The sequence below is a fragment of the Ipomoea nil genome, unplaced genomic scaffold (assembly GCF_001879475.1).
Source record: "Ipomoea nil cultivar Tokyo-kokei standard unplaced genomic scaffold, Asagao_1.1 scaffold2159, whole genome shotgun sequence".
NCBI lineage: Eukaryota > Viridiplantae > Streptophyta > Magnoliopsida > Solanales > Convolvulaceae > Ipomoea > Ipomoea nil.
In genome coordinates this window covers 4959222-4986723 of record NW_017618587.1, presented here as the reverse complement: position 1 = coordinate 4986723, position 27502 = coordinate 4959222, and the positions used below count along the sequence as shown (strand labels likewise).

General features: G+C 35.7%; 2 protein-coding genes and 1 pseudogene across 5 annotated transcripts; 2 read left to right on the top strand and 1 right to left on the bottom strand.

The window, feature by feature from the left end:
- Nucleotides 1–8115: 8115 nt before the first annotated feature.
- Nucleotides 8116–10478, top strand: LOC109149250 (annotated as a pseudogene).
- Nucleotides 10479–10896: 418 nt separating this feature from the next.
- On the bottom strand, nucleotides 10897–15337 carry LOC109149835. 3 transcript variants are annotated; one of them, XR_002049015.1, is made up of 5 exons: nucleotides 14935–15337; nucleotides 12215–12425; nucleotides 11641–11810; nucleotides 11410–11563; nucleotides 10897–11108 (listed from the first exon to the last, which is right to left on the bottom strand). XR_002049015.1 is itself a non-coding variant. In XM_019297844.1 (4 exons), the coding sequence occupies exons 1-4, from the start codon at nucleotides 15223–15225 to the stop codon at nucleotides 11540–11542; spliced, it is 696 nt and encodes a 231-aa protein (XP_019153389.1). In that variant the 5' UTR covers nucleotides 15226–15337; the 3' UTR covers nucleotides 11122–11539. The 3 variants fall into 3 exon arrangements, 1 of the variants encoding a protein (XP_019153389.1); XR_002049014.1 differs by lacking the exon at nucleotides 10897–11108 and adding an exon at nucleotides 11122–11330; XM_019297844.1 differs by lacking the exon at nucleotides 10897–11108 and having other exon boundaries at nucleotides 11122–11563.
- A 6118-nt stretch (nucleotides 15338–21455) lies between these two features.
- Nucleotides 21456–27418, top strand: LOC109149373 (sterol 3-beta-glucosyltransferase UGT80A2-like). Of its 2 annotated transcripts, XM_019297107.1 has the most exons (15): nucleotides 21456–21902; nucleotides 22267–22376; nucleotides 22718–22960; nucleotides 23256–23367; nucleotides 23691–23861; nucleotides 24713–24776; nucleotides 24973–25030; nucleotides 25135–25309; nucleotides 25811–25941; nucleotides 26028–26130; nucleotides 26233–26309; nucleotides 26509–26556; nucleotides 26652–26801; nucleotides 26892–27063; nucleotides 27110–27418. In XM_019297107.1, exons 1-15 carry the CDS (start codon nucleotides 21740–21742, stop codon nucleotides 27133–27135), a joined length of 1803 nt encoding a protein of 600 aa, XP_019152652.1. In that variant the 5' UTR covers nucleotides 21456–21739; the 3' UTR covers nucleotides 27136–27418. The 2 variants fall into 2 exon arrangements, with proteins under 2 accessions (XP_019152652.1, XP_019152653.1); XM_019297108.1 differs by having other exon boundaries at nucleotides 21457–21902; nucleotides 26892–27418.
- Nucleotides 27419–27502: the final 84 nt, after the last annotated feature.

Sequence of the window (27502 nt, the reverse complement as noted above, 5' to 3'; positions counted from 1 at the left end):
TTTTTAAAAATGTTAAATAAATTTATGTATTTTAATTGAAAATTGAATAAATTTGATTTCTACAAAAATTTAGTATATTATAAATTTAAAAACAATAATATCAATTGTAAGGTATGAATTAAAACATTTCCGCATTGCTTTTATTGATTTCTGTTAATACTTATTAATTATATTTTAATTTTCTTTACAATATACTATTACAAGAAAAATAATAATACCCTCAAAACATAAATACATAATACTCAACTGTGTTTTTACTAATTAGTGTAGGCATGTCTTCTGTTGAAAAAATACAAACAATAATGAAGAAAAATTAATCTACAGAATTTGGAAGAAGAAAATGTTTGTAAAGTTTAGAATTGAGAAAAAAAATGTTAATTAATGAGTAATGCTTCCAAAAAAAATGCCACAATATCTACTGACCAAACAACAGCCAAGGATTTCCAGAAGAATGCATGGGACTATAATATAATGTTACGTTCAATAATTCTGCAGTAGATAATTAATGAGTAATGCTAGATCAGAGACCTTTAATATTTTTTTTAAGCATTCATGTAAACATTCATTTGGAATATAATGATAATACAGGTGCCATCAAGCTTCCCTTCCACCATTTTAAAAGTAAATTAAACACCAAAAAGGAAAACAATTCAAGTATATATTCATATTCGATCTTTTCATAAGAGCTTAATTGCAAAAACATGCAGGCTGGCAGCAACATATATAACACTACTTTATGGTTTATAGTAACATAAGAGAAAGAATTTTGTCTCAAGAATCAAAACCTATCAACGTAGTTACATCTTCGATATCCCATATTTCATTAAAATCCATAAACTCCAAACCCAGTTCCGGCGAAGTCTGTACCGGAACACCAGAACTGGTGTAGGAACCACCATCCGTATCCCCGGCCGGTGCTGCCAATAATGTCTCCATTGGAACACCAACAAAGAATGAATCCATATCATCATCATCGATACCCTCTGCGATCTGCAATATCGGTGTTTCAACGGGAACCGGAACGGGAACGGAAACAATAGCCTCGGAAACGTTGTTGTTGGTGCCGCCGCTTTGTTCCAACGTTATTTCATCATCTTCTTCATCATTATCATCATCGTCATCATCATCTTTTTTCTTTCGCTCTATGCGACACAGCACGAAATCTTCTCTCTCTTCCACAATAGGAAATTCGGCCCTAACTCTCCTGATCATCGTCTCCGACAGGTAGAACTCTTTCAGCAGCCACTTTCCGTCTTGTTCCGCTTCACTTTTGTTCTTGTAGAGGAAGCTCCGTTTATACCCCATCAGAAACCTCCCGTTCTCGTCCGCCACCGCTTTACCGATGTCTTGGCCGTGCCAAGTGCCCGGCTTCTTTCCCTTCATCTTTCTCCCCACAGTTCGCTGAACCCTAGATCCTTTCATGGACTTGGCCTTCTTCTTCAACCTAGTCAGAAAATACGCCATTTTTTTCCCCGACGGAACTAACTCCCATGGCTCCTTCTCACCGAACACATCTTCCTGATGAATCAGCGCTTCATCGTCCACACAACTCCTCCCCGTAACGAAATTGAAGAGAAACTTGAGCACGTCGTAATCAAAAGGTTGAAAGCGAGCACCCAATGGAATCTCCATAGCTAATAACTTCGAAATGTAGATTCCGATTGGAGGGTTACGTTATTAGTCGATCTGGAGGGAACTATATTAGAAAAACAGAGGTGGAGTGCGTGGATATATATTTATAGTATTTCCTTACCTCTATCTTATCTTATTAGGGTTACGTTATTAGTCTGGCGGGAACAATTAAAGAAAATAGCGGTGGAGTGCGTGTAACGATATTTAGTATTATGAACCGTGAATTGAAACAGAATTCATACTCTAAGATATAATATTTTTATAACATAAAAAATCACAACATAAAACACATACAACACGTTTGGTTCACGGAATGAATTTTGAGGTAATAGAAATGCTATTCCATAGGAATGGAATAGGCAAGGAATAGAATAGGAATTTTATTCTATTGTTTGGTTCGCGGAAGGAATAGATTTTAGGAATTATATTACAGTGTTTGGTTGATTTAAGGAATAGAAATGAAATATGTTTTAAAAGACATAAATACCCTTATAAAAATATGTGATGATGACGATGGTGGTGGTGGCAGTGGTGGCGATGGTGGTGGCGGCGACGGTGGTGGTGGTGACGGTTGTGGCACTGGTGGTGGGGGCGGCGACGGTGGTGGTGGTGGTGGTGGCGGTGGCGATGGTGGTGGTGGTGGTGGCGGCGGCGGCGGCGGTGGTGGTGGCGACGACGGTGGTTAAATAGGATAAATTTATATATAGGATAAAAAAAATTAGGTTAAAGAAAGGGGTAAAAAAAGAAAATAAATTCTAAAATCTATTCCTGAGTGTTCAGTAATAGGCTAATACCAGGGGGGGCCCTAGTAATAGCTATTACCTTATTTGAGGTAATAGGCTATTACCAGGAATATTATTCCTGGTAATAGAAATGGTTACCAAACAAAGGAATAGGCCTATTACTGGGAATGCTATGCCATTCCCGGCCTATTCCGTGAACCAAACGGACCAATAGAGTTATGGACGATCCTGAATTGAAACGACCGAGATACATAATAATTTCATAACACAAGACACATACTCATATTATATATTTATTTATTTTTCAAATCTGATTTATGTTCATAATTTTCATGTTTATTAATAAAAAAAAAACTTATTAAAATGACTACTATACCATCTCCATATTTAGCTATTACGCAATATAAGGAGTAATATAAATTAGAGGGGTAATAATGTAATTTAACATTATTTTCTATATATCTATATAATAAAGTTATAGGGTTTGGGTAGACCCGATAATTATTGACACGACCTGTTAACATGACACTAGACAAAAACTGTTTAACACTTTAACCTTAACGTGTTTCGGGTCATTACATATAATTTACATTTAGACTTGAATTTAACTCTTTTTTTTTTTTTTTTTACAAATAAAATTAATGTATAAAAATATATCATTAAAATGAGTGACAAGCACTTTGTACTTAGATGACATGACCTCTGTGACTCTGCTTGAGGGAAGATCACATGATTATCGAACCCCGATGGTGGAGTATTGACTCTTTAGATTGCAATAGATAGAGAAAGTATAGAACATATACTTTCTTGTAATAGAGTTAGTATCATTAAAATTGTTTAATTGACATATTTTAAATTACACTCATATTAAAAATGTACAATTATATTCATGAAAAGTATATTATTTGGATACTAAAAGTACATTATTTTGTATAATGTACATTTAATACACGAATAATGTACTTTTAATATATTAAAAATATACTTTTTGTTATGATTTACACGTATAGCACTGTGTGAACCATGATCCACAAAATAATTTACCTGGTGCAATCACCTCCGAAACTACCTTCAATTCTAAATATAAAATTATAAAATTAAGAATTATAATCAAATATAGAACTTGACCAATGAAATTGCTATATGCACCTAACACAGATGAGATAAGGATCACAGTGTGAGACATCATGGACGCATCCGGGGTTGCATGAGCCGTCGCTCCAGTGTCGGGGAACCAGCCGGATGCCGAGGAAGCCGCCGCCGTGTCTTCGCCGGAAACCACCATATGTGCCTGTGGTTGCGGCTGCGGCACATAGCGCTTATAGCAATAGAGAGCGGTATGGCCTTGCGCACGGCAAATCTGGCAGCGCGGCGTACCGCCACGGCCTCCACGCCCGCGACCTTGTCATCCCCGGCCTCGTTTCTGATTGGTGCAGCCACCATTACCGGAGCTGCCTCGCCCGCTGTCACCACCACCGCGGCGACCTCGTCCAACAAACACGGCAGCCAGCGCAGTCACCATTCCCGTGTCAAACCCGGCCGGAAATTCCTCTGAATAAATGAACTCCTGCGCTCGCAGGTAGTCGGCAATCTGAGGGATCGTCATGGGCGTGCCCGTCGTTGTAAGAGAGGACGTCACGGCGCGGTATTCTGGACGCAGAACACGGAACACGAACAAGTTCTGTTCGTCCAGGGAGATGGGGCGACCGGTATGCGCGAGATCTTCCACCAAAAGCTGTGCGCGACCCAAGTACTCGGCCGCAGTACTGTTTCCCTGCCGGAGGGAATGAAACTGGCCAAGCAAACTTAGGCACCGCGCCCGTGTCGAGCTCCCGAGCGCTACTCCAACGGATTCCCAGACGGCGCGAGACGTGGTTTTCCCGACGGCCAAATGCATGACCTCATCGGAAAGCGATGAAATCAGCAGGGAGAGAAGAGATTGATCCTGCTTGATCCATGTTCAGTATGCAGGATTCGGAACCGGCGTGGCAGTGGTTGCATCAGACGCGGATTCGCCGGAGGCCGGAGCAGCTGGGATGGTCGGCGGTGGGCATGGTGTCTCGCCGTCGACGTAGCCGAGGAGTTCCTAGCCACGGAGGAAGGGCACCAGTTGCGTTCGCCAAAAAAAGAAGTTGCGATACGTCAACTTAATTGAGACGAAGTGGTGTGCGCTTGAGAGGGAATTTGCGGTGGGGTTTGGGAGGGTAGGATCGCCGGCAGTCACCGTCCTTTCGGATGAGTTGGTTGACATGGTGAATGATCGGCGATTTTGGGGAGGAGTTTACAATCGGCTGCGATCGATGAAAGTTGAGAGGAGAGAGAAATGGACCTGGACTGATACCAGATGAGATAAGGATCACAGTTTCAATTCCAACTCAATAGAGATTACAAAACTATCAACTAAATACAACAGCGTGAACTAATCCTATCAATCAGGAAAGCCATAAATAACTAATGACGACTAATCTAATATAAAGACTAGTCAAACAAATAACATAAATAATAATGTAAATAATAATATTGCTAACAACACATCCATCATTTTTTCTTCTTATACAATAATTTTTTTAACATTGAAAAAAAAAATGATACTCTTAGTTATAAAATTTTATAATTGTTTTAGTCTTTGAGCACTCACATTTAGTTCCTAATTGACATTAAAGATCTTAATATATTTATGTATTCTACTAGTTTTACGTGCGTATTGCGTGAATGAATTAATGCCCAATGTATATAATTAAATAAATATTTAAAAGTATATCAATGTAAGATTATATATGAGAAGTTCATACATAATTAATTTAATGTCAAATTTGTTTTTTAAATATATAACTCATAGTATATGAATACAATGTAATATATATAGGAGATTCATTATAATTGTTAAATAGTAACCAAGTATTTTTGTTGCAAAGGGTTCTAATAAATTTAATGAATGCACATATATAAAATGTTAATATTAAAAAACTATTATTATTATTATTATTATTATTATTATTATTATTATTATTATTATTATTATTATTATTATTATTATTATTATTATTATTATTATTATTATTATTATTATTATTATTATTATTATTATACCCTTAGGTCATTTTAAATGTTAATCTAAACAATTAATTTTTTCAAATATTTTTTTACCAACCGTTGATATAATTCGCTGGTCAAATCCGCTAAATGCTGATTGTCAAATAAGGACATTGCAAGATAATTTCTCACTTCAAATTGTTGTGTGATTTGAATACTCTCTTTGTCAACAAATCTCTCAAGTAGTTAATATGATTGGCTTAATTATATATATTTTTAAATTTTTTCATGGTATTAATAAAATACTTGGTAAATAAATATATAGCATTGTTTTGTATTATAAGTTTATAACTTTGATATTTAATTAAAAAATAGTGCACAAAAAAGATAATAGACACTGTAGTAAATATAATCAATTGATGAATTTGTATGCAAAGAATTTTTACATTTGAGAAAAAATAAAGACACTATAACTAATGAAATTATTTCTCTTATTGATAATAATGAATAATTATTTTTCAATATAGGGACAATGTAGCGAATATAATCAATTGATGAATTTGAATATAAAGAATTTTTATATTGGAGAAAAATAAAGACAATATAACTAAATTGCAAAATATATAACACTACTTTATAGTTTATAGTAAGAAAAGAGAAAGAATTTTGTCTTAAGAATCAAAATCTATCAACGTATGTAGTTACATCTTCCGTATTCCATATTTCATTAAAATCCATAAACTCCAAACCCAGTTCCGGCGAAGTCGGTACCGGAACACCAGAACTGATGTAGGAGCCACCATCCGTATCCCCGGCCGGTGCTGCCAATAATGTCTCCATTGGAACACCCTCTGCGATCGCTGTCTCCACCGGAACACCAACAAAGAATGAATCCATATCATCATCATCGATACCCTCTGCGATCGCTGTCTCCATCGGAACACCAACATTAATGTCCTCTGGATTCATGTTATCCGCCGGTGCCAATAATGTATCCACTGGAACACCAACAAAGAACGAATCGATATCATCGTTTCTCTCTGCGATTGTCTCCACCGGAACACCAACATTAATGTCGTATGAATTCATATCATCCGCCGGTGCCAATAATGTATCCACTGGAACACCAGCAAAGTATGAATCAGGGCCGGATTTTGGGCTGTGCAAGCTGGGCTACCGCACAGGGCCCCCAATTTTAGAGGGCCCCCAAATTTTAGAGGTCTAATATTTAATTTTTACCTAGATAGTTTAGAAATAAAAATTAAAAGTTTTCAATTAAATTTAAAAGGTTTCATGAAGAAATGGTAAGAACATGTATTTATTGTATTTTAACTTGGAAGTCAAATGTTCAAAACTTGCATGTATCGGTTTTAAAAATTGTGATTTTGGTAGGGCCACATTTATTTATCAGAACAGGGCCACAAAAACTTAAAATATGGCCCTGGTATGAATCCATATCATCATCATCCTTTCCATCTGTGATCTGCAATATCGGTGTTTCAACGGGAACCGGAACGGTAACGGAAACAACAGCCTGGGAATCGTTGTTGTTGGTGCCGCCTTGTTCCAACGTTATTTCATCATCTTCTTCATCATTATCATCATCGTCATCATCATCTTTTTTCTTTCGCTCTATGCGACACAGCACGAAATCTTCTCTCTCTTCCACAATAGGAAATTCGGCCCTAACTCTCCTGATCATCGTCTCCGACAGGTAGAACTCTTTCAGCAGCCACTTACCCTCTTGTTCCGGTTCACTCTTGTTCTTGTAGACGAAGCTCCGTTTATACCCCATCAAAAACCTCCCGTTCTCGTCCGCAACCACTTTACCGGTGTCATGGCCATGCCAATTTCCGGGCTTTTTCCCCTTCACCTTCTTCCCCACCGTGCGCTGAACCCTAGATCCCTTCATGGACTTGGCCATCTTCTTCAACCTAGTGAGAAAATATGCCATTTTTTTCCCCGACGGAATTAACTCCCATGGCTCCTTCTCACCGAACACATCTTCTTGATGAATCAGCGCTTCATCATCCACACTACTCCTCCCCGTAACGAAATTGAAGAGAAACTTGAGCACGTCGTAATCAAAAGGTTGGAAGCGCGAACCCAATGGAATCTCCATTACTAACTTCGAAATGTAGATTCGGAGGGTTACCTTATTAGTCTGGCGGGAACTATATTAGAAAGAATAGCGGTGGAGTGCGTGAGTGGATATTTATAGTATTTCCTTACCTGGCCTCTATCATATATCCTATTAGGTTTAGGAAAAAAATAATTAAATCTATTTATTGTTAAAAAGACCTATGAAAATGACTATAATCTCCATATTTAGCTATTACGCAATAAGGAGTAATATAAATTAGAGGGGTAATAATATAATTTGACACTATTATCTATATATCTATATAATAAAATTATAGAGTTTAGGTAGAACCTACAATTATTAATGATAAAATAACAGGTTAGTGTTTCGGTCATTAGAAGTTGACCTTTTTATAATAAGTGAACCCGTTAAACCTATTAAAACCCTATTTAACTTATTAAACAAGAATCTATTTAACCTGTTAATATTATTGTGTTAATCCGTTTACACGATTAACTTGCAAGTTTGCCAGCCAGGTAAACTGTAGGTGACCTTCAATATGAAAGTTGGCTGCATTATATTATATTGCAGGAAAGATCAATACTCAAAGGAATGATCGGAAAGATGCGAGCAGGATCGGACTCATCATCACGGCCAGTTCCTGTATCCCAACGGTATATTCACATCTTTGTTTATAGGTGATTTCACAACATTATATTGTATTGTATTGAGATGCATGGCATTATATTATATATGCATCAGATTATGTGTGGAAATGATGGATGGTATGCAAGAATTAGATAGGAATACGTACTTAGATTTGGACTTGCTTTAGATAGACATTTGCTTGCCTGATCTTACATGCATTTTGGTTCCGTATTTCTTTACGCTTACGCATTGATGAATTGATAGGAACTGACAATCGTCAATATAATGATCTCTGCTCTGTTTCTTTGTCTCTTTTATCTAATTTTCCATGGACTAGTGGGGCCAATTTATATCATGCATGGACTATGTTCTTTTTTTAAATTGGTTCATTGATTTTTAATTACACTCAAAGTAGTCATCTGACTATTGAATTTTAAGTCAAAATTAAATGATCATCCGTTAGCTTGGGCGTGAAGTAAGTGTTAAAATGAAGAATAAAATGGGTAATTCAGGTTTTCAACTTCAATTTAATGAATCCGCGAGTCCCTTTCAACGGTCTGCACATGTTATTCTTCAAATTAGGTTTTTGCTCTTCTCAATCTATGATCAAAATGTGTGATAATCAACTAGAAGGCCAAATTCATCTACAAACTTCCCAAGGCAAAAATAAAATAATCTGTTGAATTTAGGTATAAAGTTTGTAGAGTTTAAATAAAGAGAAAAAAACAATAAATAGTCTAGATACGGAGAAAAAATATTAAGAATTGATAGAAAGAAAGTTTAAAAATCTTAGGGTTAATGAATAGATTTCAACTATTTATATTTGAAAGGAAAAGTTGTGTTAATATGAAATAGACTATAGAAATTTATAGTTTTTAGAATACCAATGGACTTTTAAAGATTATTTAAAAGTCTAAAAGCTTACTTGGACAAAACATAGATTTTTTATTTATTTATTATTTTTTTTTTGTGACAAGGGAAATTTGTAGCAATTACTTAATGGTGTACAAACCCTGCTTTGTAACTTTAGCCAGCAAAGAACCAACCAGTCTAGATTATTCATAATTGACCGATTCAAACCAAGAAGATCAATAGGCCGGCCACTCAAGTTGAGATTCAAACTTGAAATCTTGGTTACCAAGTGAACCGCCTGAGTTGGTATCTAACTATTCTTGGACATGTGGTTGCCACTTGCCACAGGCACACCAAAAGGAGCAGCACCTGAAGCAGGACGGGTACACAAGGGAGCAAGGAGTTCTCTGTCCAAGTTCTAATGCTAACTCTCCTTAACCACCCCAATCTGGTAAATCTAATCGGGTATTGTGCTGATGGAGAAAAGAGACTTTTGGTGTATGAATACTTGCCTGTGGGGTAATGAGTACTACGGAGTTTTTTTTTTTCACTACCTATATATTAACTGATTGAGTACTTAATACACTTGTTTCATTAACAAATGCAGACCTTGAAGATGACAAAAAGCCATTAGATTGGGTGACCAGAATGAAAATAGCTTCCGGTGTTGCTCAAGGGCTTGAATATCTACATGAAATAGCCAACCCAATTGAAGCATGTGCTCCATTAATTGGATTGCACATTAATGGCTGGCTAGATGCTCACAAACCCTCCTATGATCTATCGTGATTTGAAATCCACAAACATCTAATTGGATGAAGATTTTAATCCTAAACTATTTGACTATGGTCTTGCCAAGCTCACGGGTGGGGGAGGAAATACAGCAACAACTATGCCACCGAGAGTTATTGGAACCTACGGTTATTCAGCACCAGAGTATGAAAGAAGTGGGGAACTTACCTTGAAATCGGATGTGTACATCTTTGGAGTCGTTCTGCTTGAGCTCATAACAGGCCGTCGAGCTGTGGACACTGAAAGACCTGCAGAAGAGCAAAATCTAGTTGATTGGGTAAGTCTGCAAAAAAGAAAGGAAAAAAAAAATCTTCTTCATTCAAAATTTCAGAGTTGGACTGCATTTTCTGACTTGAAGTTATGTGTTGTTCAACTAGGCACAACCCTTTTTCAGGGAACCAAAGAGGTTCCCAGAATTGGCAAATCCACTTCTGAACAAAGCATTCCCGGTGACAAGTTTGAATCAAGCAGTTGGAGTAGTGGCCATGTGTCTCCAAGAAGAACCACCGGTTCGTCATTTGATTAGTGATGTTTTAGCCGCTCTCAGTTTCAGACAAGTGGCTCCTCAAGACGAAACAGTACCTGAATCACTTCCAGATCCAACCCCACCGGATCATAAAAATAGAGACAGCTCAGACAGTGATTCAAAATATGGGAGTGATTCCGCTTACTCAGACCACAGCGGAGAGGACTAGCAGTCTTGATTCAAGTTTAGGTCACAGCACCAATGCTAAGATGTAATGGCAAAATAGAATCAAATGATAGAAGTGTTCATAACATTTTTTTTGAATGCTACTAACTCTATTACATTGTAGTATCTATTCAAATATACTCGATCTCATGACCTCCCACATGGGAGAGGTCACTACATGCCATCTGAGCACAAGATGCTTGGCAAGTGTTCGTAACATTTAAAAGGCAGAAAACCAATATAAAGCCCACATGTTGGAGCTTCGGTTCATATTCAAGGAGCAGCAGCAATGCAACATCAGAAAATGAGGAACCTTAGTACTGAAATGTTCATATTATCTTCGAGGGATGTGGACTTGCATATATGAATTACAGATCTGCCTAATTTAAAAAAAAAAAAAAAAAAAAAAAAAAAAAAAAAAAAAAAACAATCTATAATAGGTCAGAACACACGACTGAACAAAGGAGATGATTAAATTGCAGACAACGGTGTATAGGAAGGAGGATTAGGGTTCCTCCCACCACGACCCACTTGGGATATTGTCCTTAGATAGTAGATCAAAATTTTGGTTCAAACCCTCTTAAGTCGGCTGCTTAGTTCTTTGCTAGGATCATTCAAAGGCACCACGACATATCTAGAAACAAACATTAATATCAAAAAAGGGAAACAATAAATTTTAGTTCTGTCATCTAGCTAGATTTTAAACCGTATACTAAACACTTTGTAAAAGTTGGCTAGCATGAGAGATTTCAAATTAAACCGTCTATACAGGAAAAGCGTATATGTACTTTATAGAAAAGACACGAATACAGTAAACACAAGTACATAGCATCCATGCATCCCTGAATGACCAGACCTGAAATCATATATATTCAACTCAGCAACTCGCAAGTTGTAGCCCCATCTAGCAGTGCATAGCAAAATAAGATGCTTACTCTGATTGAGGATGCGTTCTTTCATCAAGATCCTTCAGTCCTGGCCAAAAATGAGCTCTGGAAGTTGATTTCAGGTCCAACCAATAATCATTTAACATAAACAAAGAAGCTGCTTCTCTTCCCTGGACCTTTACTCTTTCTGTAGCCATCCAAGCTGTGCAAAAATGTATTTTAAATTTCAAACAAGTATCAACATCATATCAAGATGCATATTTTAGGAAAAGGACGTACCTTCCATGCATACATTCCAAAAAATGCCACAATATCCACTGACCAAACAACAGCGAAGGATTTCCAGAAGAATGGGACTATAATGTTCAGCAGTGGGACAAGAAGAAAGAGATAATTGAGTGCTTCTTTCTCATTCTTTGAGCAGTCTCGGGCCCGAAGGGATGGAATAGCTAAAACGGAAAATATTGACCTCTTTAGTACAATCACACAAATTCATAACTTAGGATAGTAATCAACAGATACACTCTTCTGTAACCAATGAGGAAACAAGATTACATGCTGCCAAAGAAATCCATTAACTAATTTTTAACAAGAGGAGAATTCTAAATCCTAATTGATGAAATCAGTTATTCCATTACTAAATATACTTTTTGGAAGAATAAACTACTAGCAAAGATTCAATGTACTGAAAGTTCATTTTTAGGTAGTATACCAAATAATGAACCTTCAGTACACAAAAAATGAACCTTCAAAAAATCAACATTCAATGTATTAAAAATGAACATAATGTCATGGTCCATGGTATAAGGATTGCAAAGATTCCTAGCTTGTTTATAAATATTAGGGCACTTACTGAACATCCAGATGGACCACATTCCCATCAGTCTCCAGATGTCTGGTTCATTAGACGGAAATATGAGATTGAAAGAGAGAGCCCCTCCCAGCAACATTGAAACGTAGCCCTGGACTTCAAAGACGGTATATAATGTAGTTCCAGGTACAGCAGGATTTTTTGAAGCAGTGGAAGCCCTCGGTGCGAAAGTTGCAGCAGTCTTCTGAACCACCTGGTAGAGGCATAAAAGGTTATATGCAGAATCGGGTCAGGAATGTATTTGACTTTGGATTCCTTGCACAAGCATAACACATAAATATAACTAGTCACCAACAGAGAAACCTGTTATAGTAACTAGTCACCAATAAGATAATGACTAATGCTAGAGACCCCTAATATTTTTTCCCTGCAATTCATCCCTCATGATGTGGCAACATCTAATTGGTAACTAACTTCTATTTTGAATTAGTGGTAGGGTTCATGACACCCAATGAATGAATGCCACATCAGGAGGGAAAATATTGGAGGTGAAATTTAGGAGGGGAAGAAAGCATTTTTCCTAAGATAATAACCTGTTCTTTTTGTTACAAAGCTATTTTCCTTTTTAAGCTGCATATAGGCTAAACAGGTTTCCCACTAGCAGATTAGCAGCATACTTGAAGGCACATTTTGTCATTTTGTCAAATGACTTCTATAGTTACACACTCTGACAGCCTCATGTCCTCCAAGTTACATCTATTCCATTTGGTTAGAGAAATAGGGTGTTAGTTGAGAGGATCTCTCTTAGCCTTAGTTTTAGGTATTTGAAACCTATGGCTAGGATTAGTTCTTGTCTAATATAAATAGCTCTATACCTCCTTGTACATTGACACACAGAACATATAGAAATATACAGTTGAGTTTATTGTTTAACATGGTATCAGAGCCTTGAGGTGACGGGATAGTGGGTGTTGGTCGTTAAGAGGAGGCGACGCCGGTGGGAGAGGCGGAGCGGCCACCGGATTCCTCACACGCCGCCACGCGCCGGCGCAATCGTAGGGTTCCGACGCCACGCGCCGATGCGTGGGCAGTTCTCCGGCGTCTTCTCCGGTCGCGGCCGGTACGGTTGGGCTCATCCCTGAACACCCAACGCGTCTGCAGTGGTTGTGTACTCCGGTGTTGCGAAGGGTTACTGCGTTTTGGACTGCTGCATATTTTGGACTGCTGCGTTGTGGACTGCTGCGTTTTCGGGTTGGTCTGTTTTGTTCATTATGGCTGAGGAGAGTGAGCAGAGGATGGAGGGCTGCGTCGAGTGGTTCAGTGAGGGGTTTGGGTTCATAACCTCCGATGACAGCAGCGAGGATCTGTTTGTTCACCAGTTTGGTGTCAGCCGAGAAAGAGAGACAGCCAAGAGAGGTGATAGGGGAGGTCCATGAAGCTGGGTGGTCTGAGGTCCACGAAGCTGAGGAATAATTAGGCAGTAGTTTTCTTTTGTTTATCGTATTCGTATTAATAAGTCTTGAGCTTTGTATTTTGTTTATCATAGTTTGTCGCTTTAAGTTAACTTGGTATGGGAGCAATTCTAGGGTCTGAGTTGAGTCAAGTGCAGCTTGTTCAGTGTGCGTAAACAGGGGTGTTGCAGGAGTGGGCAGCACAGGTGCCAGGAGTGGGGCGGACCTGGCATATGTCGCGGGGGAGGCCGACGGCTGAAGAATGATACAGAGTGAATCAGTTTACGTACATGCACCAGGGAAACGCTGTAGTGTTAGGCAGCGTTGATAAGGGTGCATGGTGAGAGGGACAGGTGCACTGTGGTCTAGCAGCGCTAAGGGTTTGTGGAGTGAGAGGCAAGTACGCTGTGGTGTTAGGCAACGGTGATAAGGGTGTGGGGAGTGAGAGGCAGGTGCGGCGCTGTGGTGATTGGCCTAGCTTTTGTTGGCTCCTTAGAAGCATTGTTGATGCGACAAGGTGCGTTGTGGACTGGTTTGGCACAGCGTGGTTCGAAGGTTGTTTGAGTGGTTCAAGACTTGGGCTTATGAGTCTAGGTGTGGAGTCCTATGGTTCATGTGATACATATGTAACAAGTTGGATGCTCCAACTTGAGGGGGAGTGTTAGAGAAATAGGCTGTTAGTTGAGAGGATCTCTCTTAGCCTTAGTTTTAGGTATTTGAAACCTATGGCTAGGATTAGTTCTTGTCTAATATAAATAGCTCTATACCTCCTTGTACATTGACACACAGAACATATAGAAATATACAGTTGAGTTTATTGTTTAACAAGACAAAACTTGTATGCCACTACTCTTTATGGTTCTATTAACTAGTCAATCCAGTTACTAACAACTACTGACCAATATATAATCTACAAACATAATTGTGCGTACTAATATCAACTTAGACTTTTAGTTGAAACATACGATATCAATCACATGCAAAAAGTCATGGGTCTAATTTCGGCATCATCCAATAAAAAGATCCTACAGTCCACATGCTGTTCCAAGCCCATCACAATATAACCAGCTCACACGTTCGAAACGTGTTGAACAAATAATATATAAACATAAATGTATAGTCCAACTATCATATTAGGCTTAGCCTCATAAATGTATAGTACAAGTAAGGCGCTTTTAGTTGAGATGGAGCTCATCTTCAATTACCAGAAACTTCATATTGTCAAACATAGAAATTGCTGTAATCTCAACCTACTGGACTTACTGCTCTACTAGTTCTTCCAATAAACCGTTTAGAATAAAAGAGGATCACCTTTTTCAGTTCTTTATCGAGTGCCGGGTTGATAGTAGTGGATGCTGCTCCATTAGAAATGCTGTTTGCCCCTTTACTTTCTTGTTCATCTTCAACTTTGGTTTCTGCAGAGTCTCCTAAACCTTCCTCCTCCACCTTCTTATCCAATCCGTTCGAGCTTGCTCGAAATCTCGAGCTTTTCCCCCAAAATTGGGCCCTAAAGACGCCATTTCTGAGAACCAGAGGGGATGAAGGAAACTTCAAGATGGAAATAGAGGTAAAAGGAGATGCAGCAGACATTAGGGCGTTCATGGCGTCTAATAGATATCTACTCAGCTCTCATGCATTGTAATGGCGTCGCAGCCGTTAGCAATTTCATTGCATTCTTCGAATCATGGCGGGGAATAGAGATTAGAGATAAGGGAAAATCTGGCTTGTCTTGGAGCCAACGTAGACAATCGACACGTCTTCAGGTGACGTGGACTAATCTGTAACCACGGCCCGAACCCGAACCACGTCGGGTCTTCAAATTATTACCACAAGCTAAACGGATTTCCTGTTAATTTTTATTTTAATTTGAGATGCAATTCAGCTTTCAAGTCTTTTATTAATTAAGTGATCAGACTAAAAAAGATTTTAAATAAATCTATGTAACTTGATAAAATAGTGTCATTAAATTTATTGGCATCTTATAACAAGTTAGCAATAAATATTGGATAAACAATTGCGTCACTTTTTTATTTGAGGTATTTATCATAAAAATAATAGAACAATTATTATTTTTATAACTTTAAGTGTTCACCAACATGCGAAATGGGCGAAAGTCAATAACCTCCCCCAAATATCGAAGGTGTCATAATCGATGACCAAATAGGTGCTTCCGGTTGAGGCACATCCCCTTATCTTTGGTTTCCCAAATGAAAAGGAAAATAAATATAATATGCCTATTTTTAGCCATTAGACTCCCACCATGGATTTTGGTTGGATTACTTTCCAATTAAGCGATTTCTTTAAAACTCGGCAAATTATGGTGGTGGTGTGGTTGTGATGGTGTTGGTGTTGGTGCCCTTGGTGGTAGTAGTGGTGGTGATGGTGATGATGGTGTTGGTGGTAGTAATAGTAGTGGTGTTGGTGTTGGTGGTGTCGTGGTGATGTGGTAGTGGTGGTTGTGGTAATAATAAAAGTTCAGAAACTAACTTAAAAAGAAGAGAGTAAAGAGAGAAATGAAAAATAAAAAATCCGGAAAATGTTTTCCAACTAACAAACTAAGAAGATATTTTCCGTCATTTTTATCATTTTTCCATTGACTTCATTGTTATTGAGTACTCAAACACTTTGAAAAATGACTTCTGATCATTTATTGGGGTTTCAAACGGATCATAAGTCTTTTTCATAATTCACCCTAAATAGTTGGATTTTGGGGTTGAATGTTTATTGTGGGACAGAGCATCCACAATAGAGTTTTTGATGAGGTCTTTACTAAAATGAGAGGAGAGACCAGAAGGAGAGAGAATGTTTTTGGCTTTTGTTAGAAGACCAGAAGGATTTTGTCTCTAAAAATGGGCCTCACCAAAACAAAGAAAAACTAGTGCTCATTAGAGTGCAATTGTTATACCCTACACTACGGCACGCGTAGCATTGTACACCGCGCGCCTCTCAAAACGACGTCGTTTTGGGAGGCGCGGTAGGAAGTTGCTATGATTATGTATATTTGTTCATACAATTATGTATATTTTTTATTATGTACATTTTGTATATAATTATGTACATTTTTTTATACAATTATGTACATCCGAATCAGAAAATTTTTGTGTATTATGTTAAGAGTTTATGTATATTATGTTAAAAGTTTATGTTTACTATGTATTATGTTAGATTATGTGTATTATCTTTTAAAAAAAACAGTATGTATATATTGTTATATAATTATGTACATTCATGTATACAATTATGTACATTCATGTATAATATTATGTACATTTTTTAACATGAGATTTTTTTAAAGGAAAATTAACCGGCAAACACTGGGTAGCGAAATTTAAAAAAAAAAAAATCTGAAACGACATCATTTTGCATATAGACGCACAATATAACGCGCGCCGTGGTGTAGGATATAAATTGCCATTAGCGTGAGGTGTATAGAAGCGCTCAATAGGACGTGTTAACCATAGTATTGAAGTGTTTTCCATCAAAAGGAAAAATGTTGTTGTTCCTTCCAAGAAATTGGAATGGGTTTATCTCATCAATTAAAGTGGGCATCCAAAATTGCATGCATGTCCCTAAATCTTGAATATCCATTTTCTTCAACCCAAACTAATTTACTTTCATCATCCTTCCCTCAAATTTTTTTCTTCCATGTTCAAGCTCTTCCCCTTGTAACAAAGATACAACAAACCCGAAAGAAAATTGATTAGTCGAATCAATTTGCACCCTCGATCGTCAATTTCTCAATTTCTCTTCTCCTTAATTAAATATTGTCTAAAAGTTCAGATTTTTTCTTTTTTTCTAATTCTATAACAATCCAAATGCTTATTGGAGACAAGCATATCCCAAATGCTCTGTCGGGTCGGGATCTATGGATCCTCAGGTTGGAGATTCAACCTTTTGAGAGGAGAGAAGTAAAAGGGAAGAGATAATCATGCATTAATTAGCTTAATAAAAGCCAATGGACAAGTTTCAATAAATTAAGGTAATGAAAACAAACAAAAAGCTAGCTAGGGTAATTACGCAAGAGGTGAGTTCTATGTTGAGACGTGCAAGAAGCAAAACTAACAAGTAAAAAGAGGTAATATATGCATAGTTCACGAAAAGGTAACACAAATTCGGAAAACACACAATTAGAGAAATAAGATAATACCAAAGGGGAAGTAATGGAATCCTAAATATATACAATGAATATAAAAAGTAAATCTAATGTGGGTAAGGAATATTTATAAAGAGATGGTATGTGAAGTATACATAATTAGAAAATTGGGCAAATAAAAACTCTACAAGCCAATCTATATTCTATATTCTATATATATATATAAAAGTAAATTCCTCCTATTTCATTTTCCCACTTAAACTTTTGTAGTAAAACTTATTTGGTAATCAAATGTAAAATAGAAATTAATTAAAATATATTGATTGATAATATTGTTTCCATATTCACGTATTAACTTAATTGATAAATCTATTAATTGGTAATATTTTTTCCTTATATTCATTTATTAATTTATTTATATTGAGTATAATTATATATAAAGATATAGATATATATACTAACATACAACTGTTATGGCTCTAATGTTTATCCTTGCTGGTAAATCTATTAATTGATAATATTTTTTCCTTATATTCATTTATTAATTAATTTATATTGGCCCTGTTTGGTAAAATGGTTGTTAGCTGATAGTTGTTAACCGTTAGCTGATTGTGTTAATTAGAGGGTATAAATAGTTGATAACATTGGCTGATTGTAGAAAAGTGTTTGGTAAATTAGCTGTTAGCTGATAGCTGTTTGGTATAATTTCTTTTCTCAAAAAGCTAATTGAAAAAGTTGCTTGGAATAGCTTTTTGAATTTTAGCCTTTTGGAGTTGCAAAAAGTTAATTAACCAAACATTTATATTGATATTTTAACTAAATCAAACAATTAATAGTGGTCAAATAAGCTAAAATTGGTCTATAGGCCAATTTTTTACCAAACAGGGCCATTGATTAATTATATATATATGTATACTAACATACAGGCTCTAATATTTATCCTTGCCCAGTATATTTCTCCATTGAAGATTTGCAGAGCTATTAAACTGCAATTGGTGCGAGTGCATGTTTCACGATCAATAGGTATTTCTTTCAATTTTTTTTTTCTAGAAAGTGCATGTGGATCAAATAGTTATGTGGACCATGATACACACAATAATAATTGCTCACTTCCCATCATAATTTTTTGAAGAAGTTGTTGGCCCTGTTTGGTAAAATGGCTGTTAGCTGATAGCTGTTAACTGTTAGCTGATTGTGTTAATTAGAGGGTATAAATAGTTGATAACATTAGCTGATTGTAGAAAAGTGTTCGGTAAATTAGCTGTTAGTTGATAGCGGTTTGGTATAATTTATTTTCTCAAAAAGCTAAGTGAAAAAATTGCTTGGAGTAACTTTTTGAATTTTAGCATTTTAGCATTTTAGAATTGTAAAAAGCTAATTAACCAAACATTTATATTGATATTTTAATTTTAACTAAATCAAACAATTAATAGTAGTCAAATAAGCCAAAATTGATTTATAAGCTAATTTTTTTTACCAAACATGGCCAAACCCTTTTGTTTGTTTACTCCACAACAAGCTGACTTCACGCTAAATACATCCAGCATTTCAGCACAACTAATCTTATGTGTTTAGGCCAACAAGCAATCTATTAACTTCTCTCTTTCGTTGTTTATCTCGCATCAATTGTTTGTGTTTGTGAGAATTATTTTTAAATTTTAAAACTTGACAATTTAATATCAAATTTTTGTGCCTTGTAATGATTATATTCAATTATGCATAATAATTACGTCTAAATATTTAAGATTTTGGAATTTAATAGCAAGTTTTTATATTTTGTGATTATTAGTATATTCAATTATAATATCTAACTTAATAAAAATTCAACATAACTTGATTTTATTGAATTTGGTGCACAACTTATTTAAAAAATCAAACCATAAAATCATTTTTTTTAACATAATATATCAAAATATTTACTTTATACAACTAAAAATTATAAATTAATCACCTAAAATATATTGTATAGATATTTTTAAAATCATGTTTAAACATTATAACAATCAAGATAATACTTAAATTACCAAGATTATGTGGTTTAATGGTACCCAAGTTGGACTTCCATTTGGAATGTTGTAAGTTCTAGTTTCAGTGGAGCCGTTATTGGTTCTTTGTGTTTTAGTAGCAATACTTAAATTATATATAATTGGATATAATTTTTAGAATACACAAATTTTAAGTATTAAATTACAAAATTTTAAAATCTAAATATAACTATCGGTGTATATAAATCTAGATTTTTTTTCACCAATAATTTTTTTCTTTTAAATATCTACTCTGGCTGATGTTGTCTTCCAACTACTGCCACAATAAAATTTGCCTTATTTATTTACATTTTCAAAGAAGACAAACTTCCGACAAGGAATAGGCACACCAAAAGCAAAACGTGTTTAATAATGGTACCAATAATTTGCCCGAGAAAATTGTACGTCGCGAATGGGCGATCTCTATCAAAAAATGGTAGGTAAAAATTAAATTTGTAATTTTTATATACAAAAATCATACTTTATTCACTCGATCATTTTTTATTAAAATGTAGTAATATTTCTTTTTATCAAACTGGGGACACTCAAAGCAAACTTACTAACTCACACATAGAGAATAATTAATCAAGAAAAAATAGCACAAAATTCACTACATAATTGTTTTGCATTTGATTATTGCATAAACTCTTTTTTATCAATATAATGTGAGATTAACCAATTCATTGATAGTCAAAGAAAATTGAAATTTTTGTCAATGTGATATTTTTCATAAATTAAAGAAAGAGTATATATTATAGGATTCCCTACTTAGGAATGAAATAAATCCTTTTTTTAAAAAAAAAATTTATAAGTATTTAATTATAATTTTTTAAGATATCACATTTTTAAATATTGTGATATCGCTTATAAATTTTGGTTATGATTTATGAAGTAGGTCTATTGCTTTAACTACAAAAATTTTAACTAATAGCTAGTAATATTGGAGCAATAAGGAATTTGAAATTTTGTGATTACTTAGGGTATGTTTGGTTTGCATAAGGGAATCAGATTGATAATAAGAATCAAATACTTGGTAAGGGTAATGAGTTTTGATAAAAATATATTGCATGTTTGGTAGTAGAGTAGAATTGTAATGATTACTAATATTGATGTTTGGTTATATATGACCATATAATATGAATAAAAGTTTAAAAAATATATATATTAATGCAATTATATTGATCATAATATAATGACATCCAAAGCACCATGTGAATAAAAAAAAAAATAATCTAAAAGCATACTACTGACTCTATTATAATGCACTATCTGCTCATAGCTACTTTCTCAATCAATTGAAGCACTGAGGCTCGATCGCACAACCTCGCTCCCACTTAAGAGAATAAGTTGGTGTCATTGGACCACAAGATCCTTGGCACTAGTCTAAACTTAAAAATCAGATTACCAACAATATGGGATGATACACATTTTTAATTACGGAATGTGATTTTTTTTTAAGGATGAAATGTGATTTTTAATTGAAAGGATAATCAAATCGTAGTTGTGTTTTAAAAAGTTTTCATCCAAACACTAACTAAGATTTTGATTCACATTTATAGTGTGCAAATCCATGAACCAAACACACCATTAATCAATCGACCGATTAATACACTTGGGTTACCCGTTTCAAACTCATAACTATATTAAATGTGGCTTATATTAGACACGTAAAAAAGTGTAGCGCAACGTAACAATCTTAATCAACAGTAGTCAGTAGCAGTTGCACTAAAGTCTCCATCTTCTGGACACGACTTCTAACGGTTCCATTTCTCGCCGCGAAAAAGCGCTTTCGTTCTCCTCTTCTCCCGTCCCCGGTTACGAATCTATTTAAAGCAGCGGAGATTTCCTTTCCTCTCTTTTTCTTCCACCTAAGTTCTCCTATCTTCTAACCTATTCAACCAGCTATCCACCCTCATTTCACGCCTAATTTCTTCCATTCTGCTCTCTTCATTCCGATTCAGAAGAATCGCCATCGATTTCTCCGTTTCTGCATTCAGCAATGGAACACTTACCGGATAAGGATCGCCGTGCTGGGAGCTCCGGCAGCTTCGACGAGGCATCCGTGGACTTGGGAGAAGAATCACATTCAGAAAGCGAGGATTCAAACGGAAGCGGATCGCCGGATTCGCCGCCACACAACGGCGTAGATGGTGATTCAACAGGTATTCTTCACCGTTTGCCATATCTCTGTTCGGAAAAACACTTTTTCGTCTAACTGTATAAACAAATTTATCTCCGGAATAGACTCTGCAGGAGGTAATTTGTGTTTTGTGTGTTTTATGAAATTGTTCTCTAAACGCAATATAAATAATAATAATAATAATATTATTATTATTATTATTATTATTATTAATTCGTTGGAGTGATATTATTGCTCATTTCCCTGGGCAATTTAATCCTGAGATAGCTAATTCTGCTAATCTAGCAGATAGCATGTCAAACAGGCATTCTTATATGTACATTATTTTCGTACACGTATCTATCTCCAGCATTTGTAATTTTTACTTTTTTCCCTTGTGCTAGCAGATCCTGTGACCCCTTCAGCTCAGCATGATGAAACCGAGACACGCAGACAACACTCTCTGACATTGCTAATGTCAAGAATTTTTGATGAAAATGTCTCGATTGGAAAGAAGGTCAGTTTGAAAGATTTGCAAAGAACTCTTCTGAGCATAGCTCAACTCTTCATATTGATCATTTTCTTTGACCAAACTTTTAATTTTCAACATAGCTCCATTTGATTTTGATCTTTTATTATAATAATAACTTGTCATATTATTAGAGATTGCTGTTTTTTTGTCATGCATGCATTTCAAAATGAGAAGCATAAGACTTCACAACATTTGTGTTTGGCATTATGGTATGCGGTACTCTGCAATATTTAAGTGTTATGGTGAACAGAGCATATATTTACAAATTTCAACTGAGATATCTACATGTACACTTTAAGTTGATGCTGAACTTGGAACTTTTGCAGCACAAATTGTTGGATAGGGTTGCCACCATTCAAGATGATGGAACTGTCCAATTTGAAGTTCCAGGAGATATTAAACCTGAACACTTTGATGTTGGTACTGGCATTGTTGATAATGGAACTACAGAGGAACACGCTAATGATGTAGAAGATATTCAAGACTTGCCTCCACTCCAAATTGTTATGCTAATTGTTGGAACCAGAGGAGATGTACAACCATTTGTTGCTATTGGGAAAAAATTAAAGGTGAAAATCCTTTTCATAGAGGAAAACCTGATCACGGGACTAACCATGGCAGGCACTTCAGTGCTTGTTTCTTTATGAAACAGTACATTAATGAGATGTATTGTATTTCTATGCAAGTCTTTTTGTTCTTTTTATTATATAATAATTAGTTTCTCCTGATACCTACTAGTAATGAATTCCTTCCTGTTTTATGTGCTTAATCCTTTACATTCAAGCATTTATCATTTTGTGAGAGAAATTTAGAAAGAACCGGCAGATTATTATTAGCTAAATCAACTTCTTTTTGCCCTGGCAGGAATATGGTCATAGGGTGAGATTGGCTACACACTCCAATTTTAAAGAGTTTGTTTTGGATTCTGGGTTGGAGTTTTATCCTCTTGGTGGGGATCCAAAAGTCCTTGCTGCTTGTAAGTTTGAGAACATTAGTTTACTGCCTTAAACCTTTTGATTTTCACCGTACTTGAGGGTCAACCCTTTATTGACTCAGGCTCTAGTTGTTTTTTTCATTGCAATGAAGGCATAAAGAAGTGCAGTATAGTATGGAGCTCGTATTACTTTTTATTCCCATTTAGTTGATCAATGATTGCTTTCACCCATAGCATACCGTATTCTAACTAATTTAAATAAAAGCAGGGGTAAAAATATTACTGTTCACTAATATAGCTTACATTTGTAATAATGCAAATATGCAATCAATACCTTTTGATTTCAATAACTATGGTTGTTACAGATATGGTAAAAAATAAAGGTTTCTTGCCATCTGGGACTTCTGAAATACTTATTCAACGAAACCAGATAAAAGATATTGTATTCTCCTTACTTCCGGCATGCACAGATCCCGATCCAGAATCTAATGATCCATTCAAAGTAGATGCCATCATTGCCAACCCTCCAGCATATGGTAAGATCTTTGATTTAAGTTGAGTTTTTATTTTTTTGTTTTTTAATTAACATGCTCTATTCTGTCTTAACTTTTGAGTCTCAAGTAATCATCTTGTATGAGGTCTCTTTGCTTCTGTGGAAGTCATCATTGCCCCTGTCCTCCCACATTGTATTTCCATGTTTTCTTCGGTTTTTTATTTTTGTTTTGACTAAGGCAAATTCAAAAGCTGTAACAAAAGAATGTTGCCGGTAGAGAAGTATGACTGCTAGAACGAATGTGTGTGTATTCAAATGGTAAATTGAGGAGCATGATAGATGTATATTTTTGTTTCTGTAGAATTAATGTCTTCATCCAGTGTCATCTGGTCCTTTCAGTGCCAGTAGTTCCTCTGAGTCTTCTCCTTAGTTTGTTTCACGCACCTATGAGCAACTGAGCGTTATGAGGTCTCATTGACTTTGACTTCACATAACCTTGGGTCCATATTGAAATTTCAAGGTTTCCCATACTACTAAGTACTAAGTACTAACCTACATTCCATTAAAATAAATAAATAAATAAAAAGTACTAACCTACATATTCTAATCACATATGATGCCAAGAAAGGCCTAGGTACACTTTCATAGTTGAATTTTTGTTAATACACTATCCTTAGGAAATTTAACTGCATTGTAAGGTCATGCATACACCAAGAAATGGTATTTTGTCGGATAAATTTGTATCCCCCTGATAGCTTTTTTATTTCATATTAGAACTTTGTTAGGCTGAGTTAGCAACTTAGCATTTTCTGATATTAATTAGTAGAACTGTTAGGTACTTATACCTATTTATTTATTGAACTATTCTGATTATTCACATTGATGACTATTCAGGGCATACTCATGTTGCAATGGCCCTTAAAGTACCACTGCATATATTTTTTACAATGCCATGGACGTAAGTTTTCTCCTCCTCTTTTTCGATGACTCTTACCCCTTTAATCTTTCCCTCTGGCACCAGCAGTAATTCTTAATTATTTATTGCTAAAAGTTTAGTAGTCTAAGGTTCGTTTACCTGTGGGTCCCTTCTGTCTGCAAGATTTATAAAAATATTCTTATGATGTTTGATTTCTCCTTCTGTCTTATTTTTCCAGGCCTACAAGTGAATTCCCGCATCCTCTCTCTCGTGTTAAGCAACCAGTTGGATACAAAGTCGGTGCCTAGTGATGTGATTTCTTTCTCCTAACCATATCTTTTACTTGACTTATTGTGTTCACTATTTCATTCATCTGAGAACATTTTAATTTATGTCGCAGCTATCATATCAAGTTGTTGATTCATTAATCTGGCTTGGCATACGGGATGTGATAAATGATTTCAGGAAGAAAAAGTTGAAACTAAGGCGGTTTACATATTTGACTAATTCTTTCAGTTCACCTGAGACCCCTTATGGATATATCTGGAGTCCAAACCTTGTTCATAAACCCAAAGGTCATCTTTTTTATATACATGTTATATGATGATTTGTATAATTGAGACATTCCACATACTATGTTCATAAACCCAAAGGTCATCTTTTTATATACATGTTATATGATGATTTGTATAATTGAGACATTCCACATACTATGATAAAATGATATTACTGTTTTTGATGATTTATGTAATTGTGTTTTTTACTGTTATAGTGCTCTATATTCATCTTATTAAAGAACCAATTACTTCATGGGCTGTTAGAGACACCACTCCAATTAGCCTCTTTCTTTTTCTTGTCTGTCTGTTATGTATGTACTATTTCCATAAAAAATCAATATATCACCTCTTTTTTTTTTTTTTTTTTTTTTTGGGTGTTGGTTTTTCCATTGTAGCTTTGATCTAGCGATAGCTATATTTATTTTTCTACAATTTCTGCACCACAATATATGATACCAGCAGAGTGGACTGTTTTCACAATAGTTGTTTCTAATGGACTTGGTTTTCCATGGTTTGCAGATTGGGGTCCCAGAACTGATGTTGTTGGGTTCTGTTTCCTAGACCTTGCTTCTAATTATGTTCCACCAGAATCACTTGTGAAATGGCTTGAAAAGGGCCAAAAGCCCATCTATATTGGCTTTGGCAGCCTTGTAAGTTGATGGCAACTATGACTCCCCCTGTCCCATTTATAGTTGTGTTGGTCAATTTGACTAAAAGTTTGTCTTACTTTTTGCAGCCTGTTGAAGAACCAGACAAAATGACTCAGATAATTGTTGAAGCATTGGAAATTACAAAGCAGAGAGGCATAATTAACAAAGGGTGGGGTGGCCTTGGGAACTGTAAGTGGCTGACATTTGGCTGTAGTAGAACTTTATTTATTATTAGAATTCTGTGTGGCTACTTGATCAAGAATTTAACTTGTGATGCTGTTCTTCTTTCAGTGAAGGAGCCGAAGGATAATGTGTATTTGTTGGATAATTGCCCTCATGATTGGTTGTTTTTGCAATGTTCTGCAGTGGTAAATCCTCCTAATCTGGGATTTGTTGCAAAGATCTGTGCATCAAGTCATCATCATCTGTCATATTTTATAAATAAGTTCAGCTTAACAAATGATTTTATCCAACAAAATCAACTTTTAATTTTTAACATTGGTTTTTTTGTTTTACTCACAATTGTCAAAATCAAAGCCACACATAATTTTCTCCTGCAATTTTCAGGTGCATCACGGGGGCGCAGGAACAACTGCTGCTGGCCTTAGAGCTGCAGTATTAACTGAATTCCCTTTATGTCTTCTCCTTATTTATAGAGTAGTTATTGACTTATTTCACAGGCTAACTTGTGGTTATTATTTCATTTCCAGTGTCCGACAACTGTGGTACCTTTCTTTGGGGACCAACCTTTTTGGGGTGATCGTGTACATGCTAGGGGAGTAGGTCCTGCACCTATCCCTGTAGATGAGTTTTCACTTGACAATCTTGTTGCTGCCATTTTGTTCATGCTAGATTCCGAGGTAACAAATATTTCGTTGGCGAGGAATGGATAATGCACACACAAAGTGACTAGTTTTGTAAAAAATTGACTGCTTATGCTCTTAACGTAGGTGAAAGAGCGTGCTATTCAACTATCAAATGCCATGAAAAACGAGGATGGGGTAACAGGAGCAGTAAAAGCTTTCTACAAACATTTTCCTCGCAAGAACCTTGAGCCAGAAACTAAAATGGTCCCTCATCGTCGTCATCACAGTATGTTCTCTATAAGACAATGCTTTACGCATACTGGTACTGTGAAAGAATAAAACAAAGTGGCACAATCCTTTGAAGCATACTGGTTCTGTGAAAGAATAAAATAAAGTGGCACAATCCTTTGAAGATAGCGTACCCACATATATATGGAATGAAAATTTGCTTGCCGTTATGTTGCTGTATAGACACACTAAGCATTGTTGTATGTACCATGCTACAAAAATATTTTCACATTCAGTGTATTCTAGTTATTTGTTATTTTCATCAACTCGGATGTAAGCACTGTTGTATGTACCATGCTACAAAAATCTTTTCACATTCAGTGTATTCTAGTTATTGGTAATTTTCATCAACTCGTATGTGAGCCGATGTTTTTATTGCCAAATCTCCAGCTTGCTTTATATTTTGCCCTTGTCCTCTCTTAAACTGGGAACTAAGAGGTGTGTTTAGTAAAGCTTGTAATTGTGAA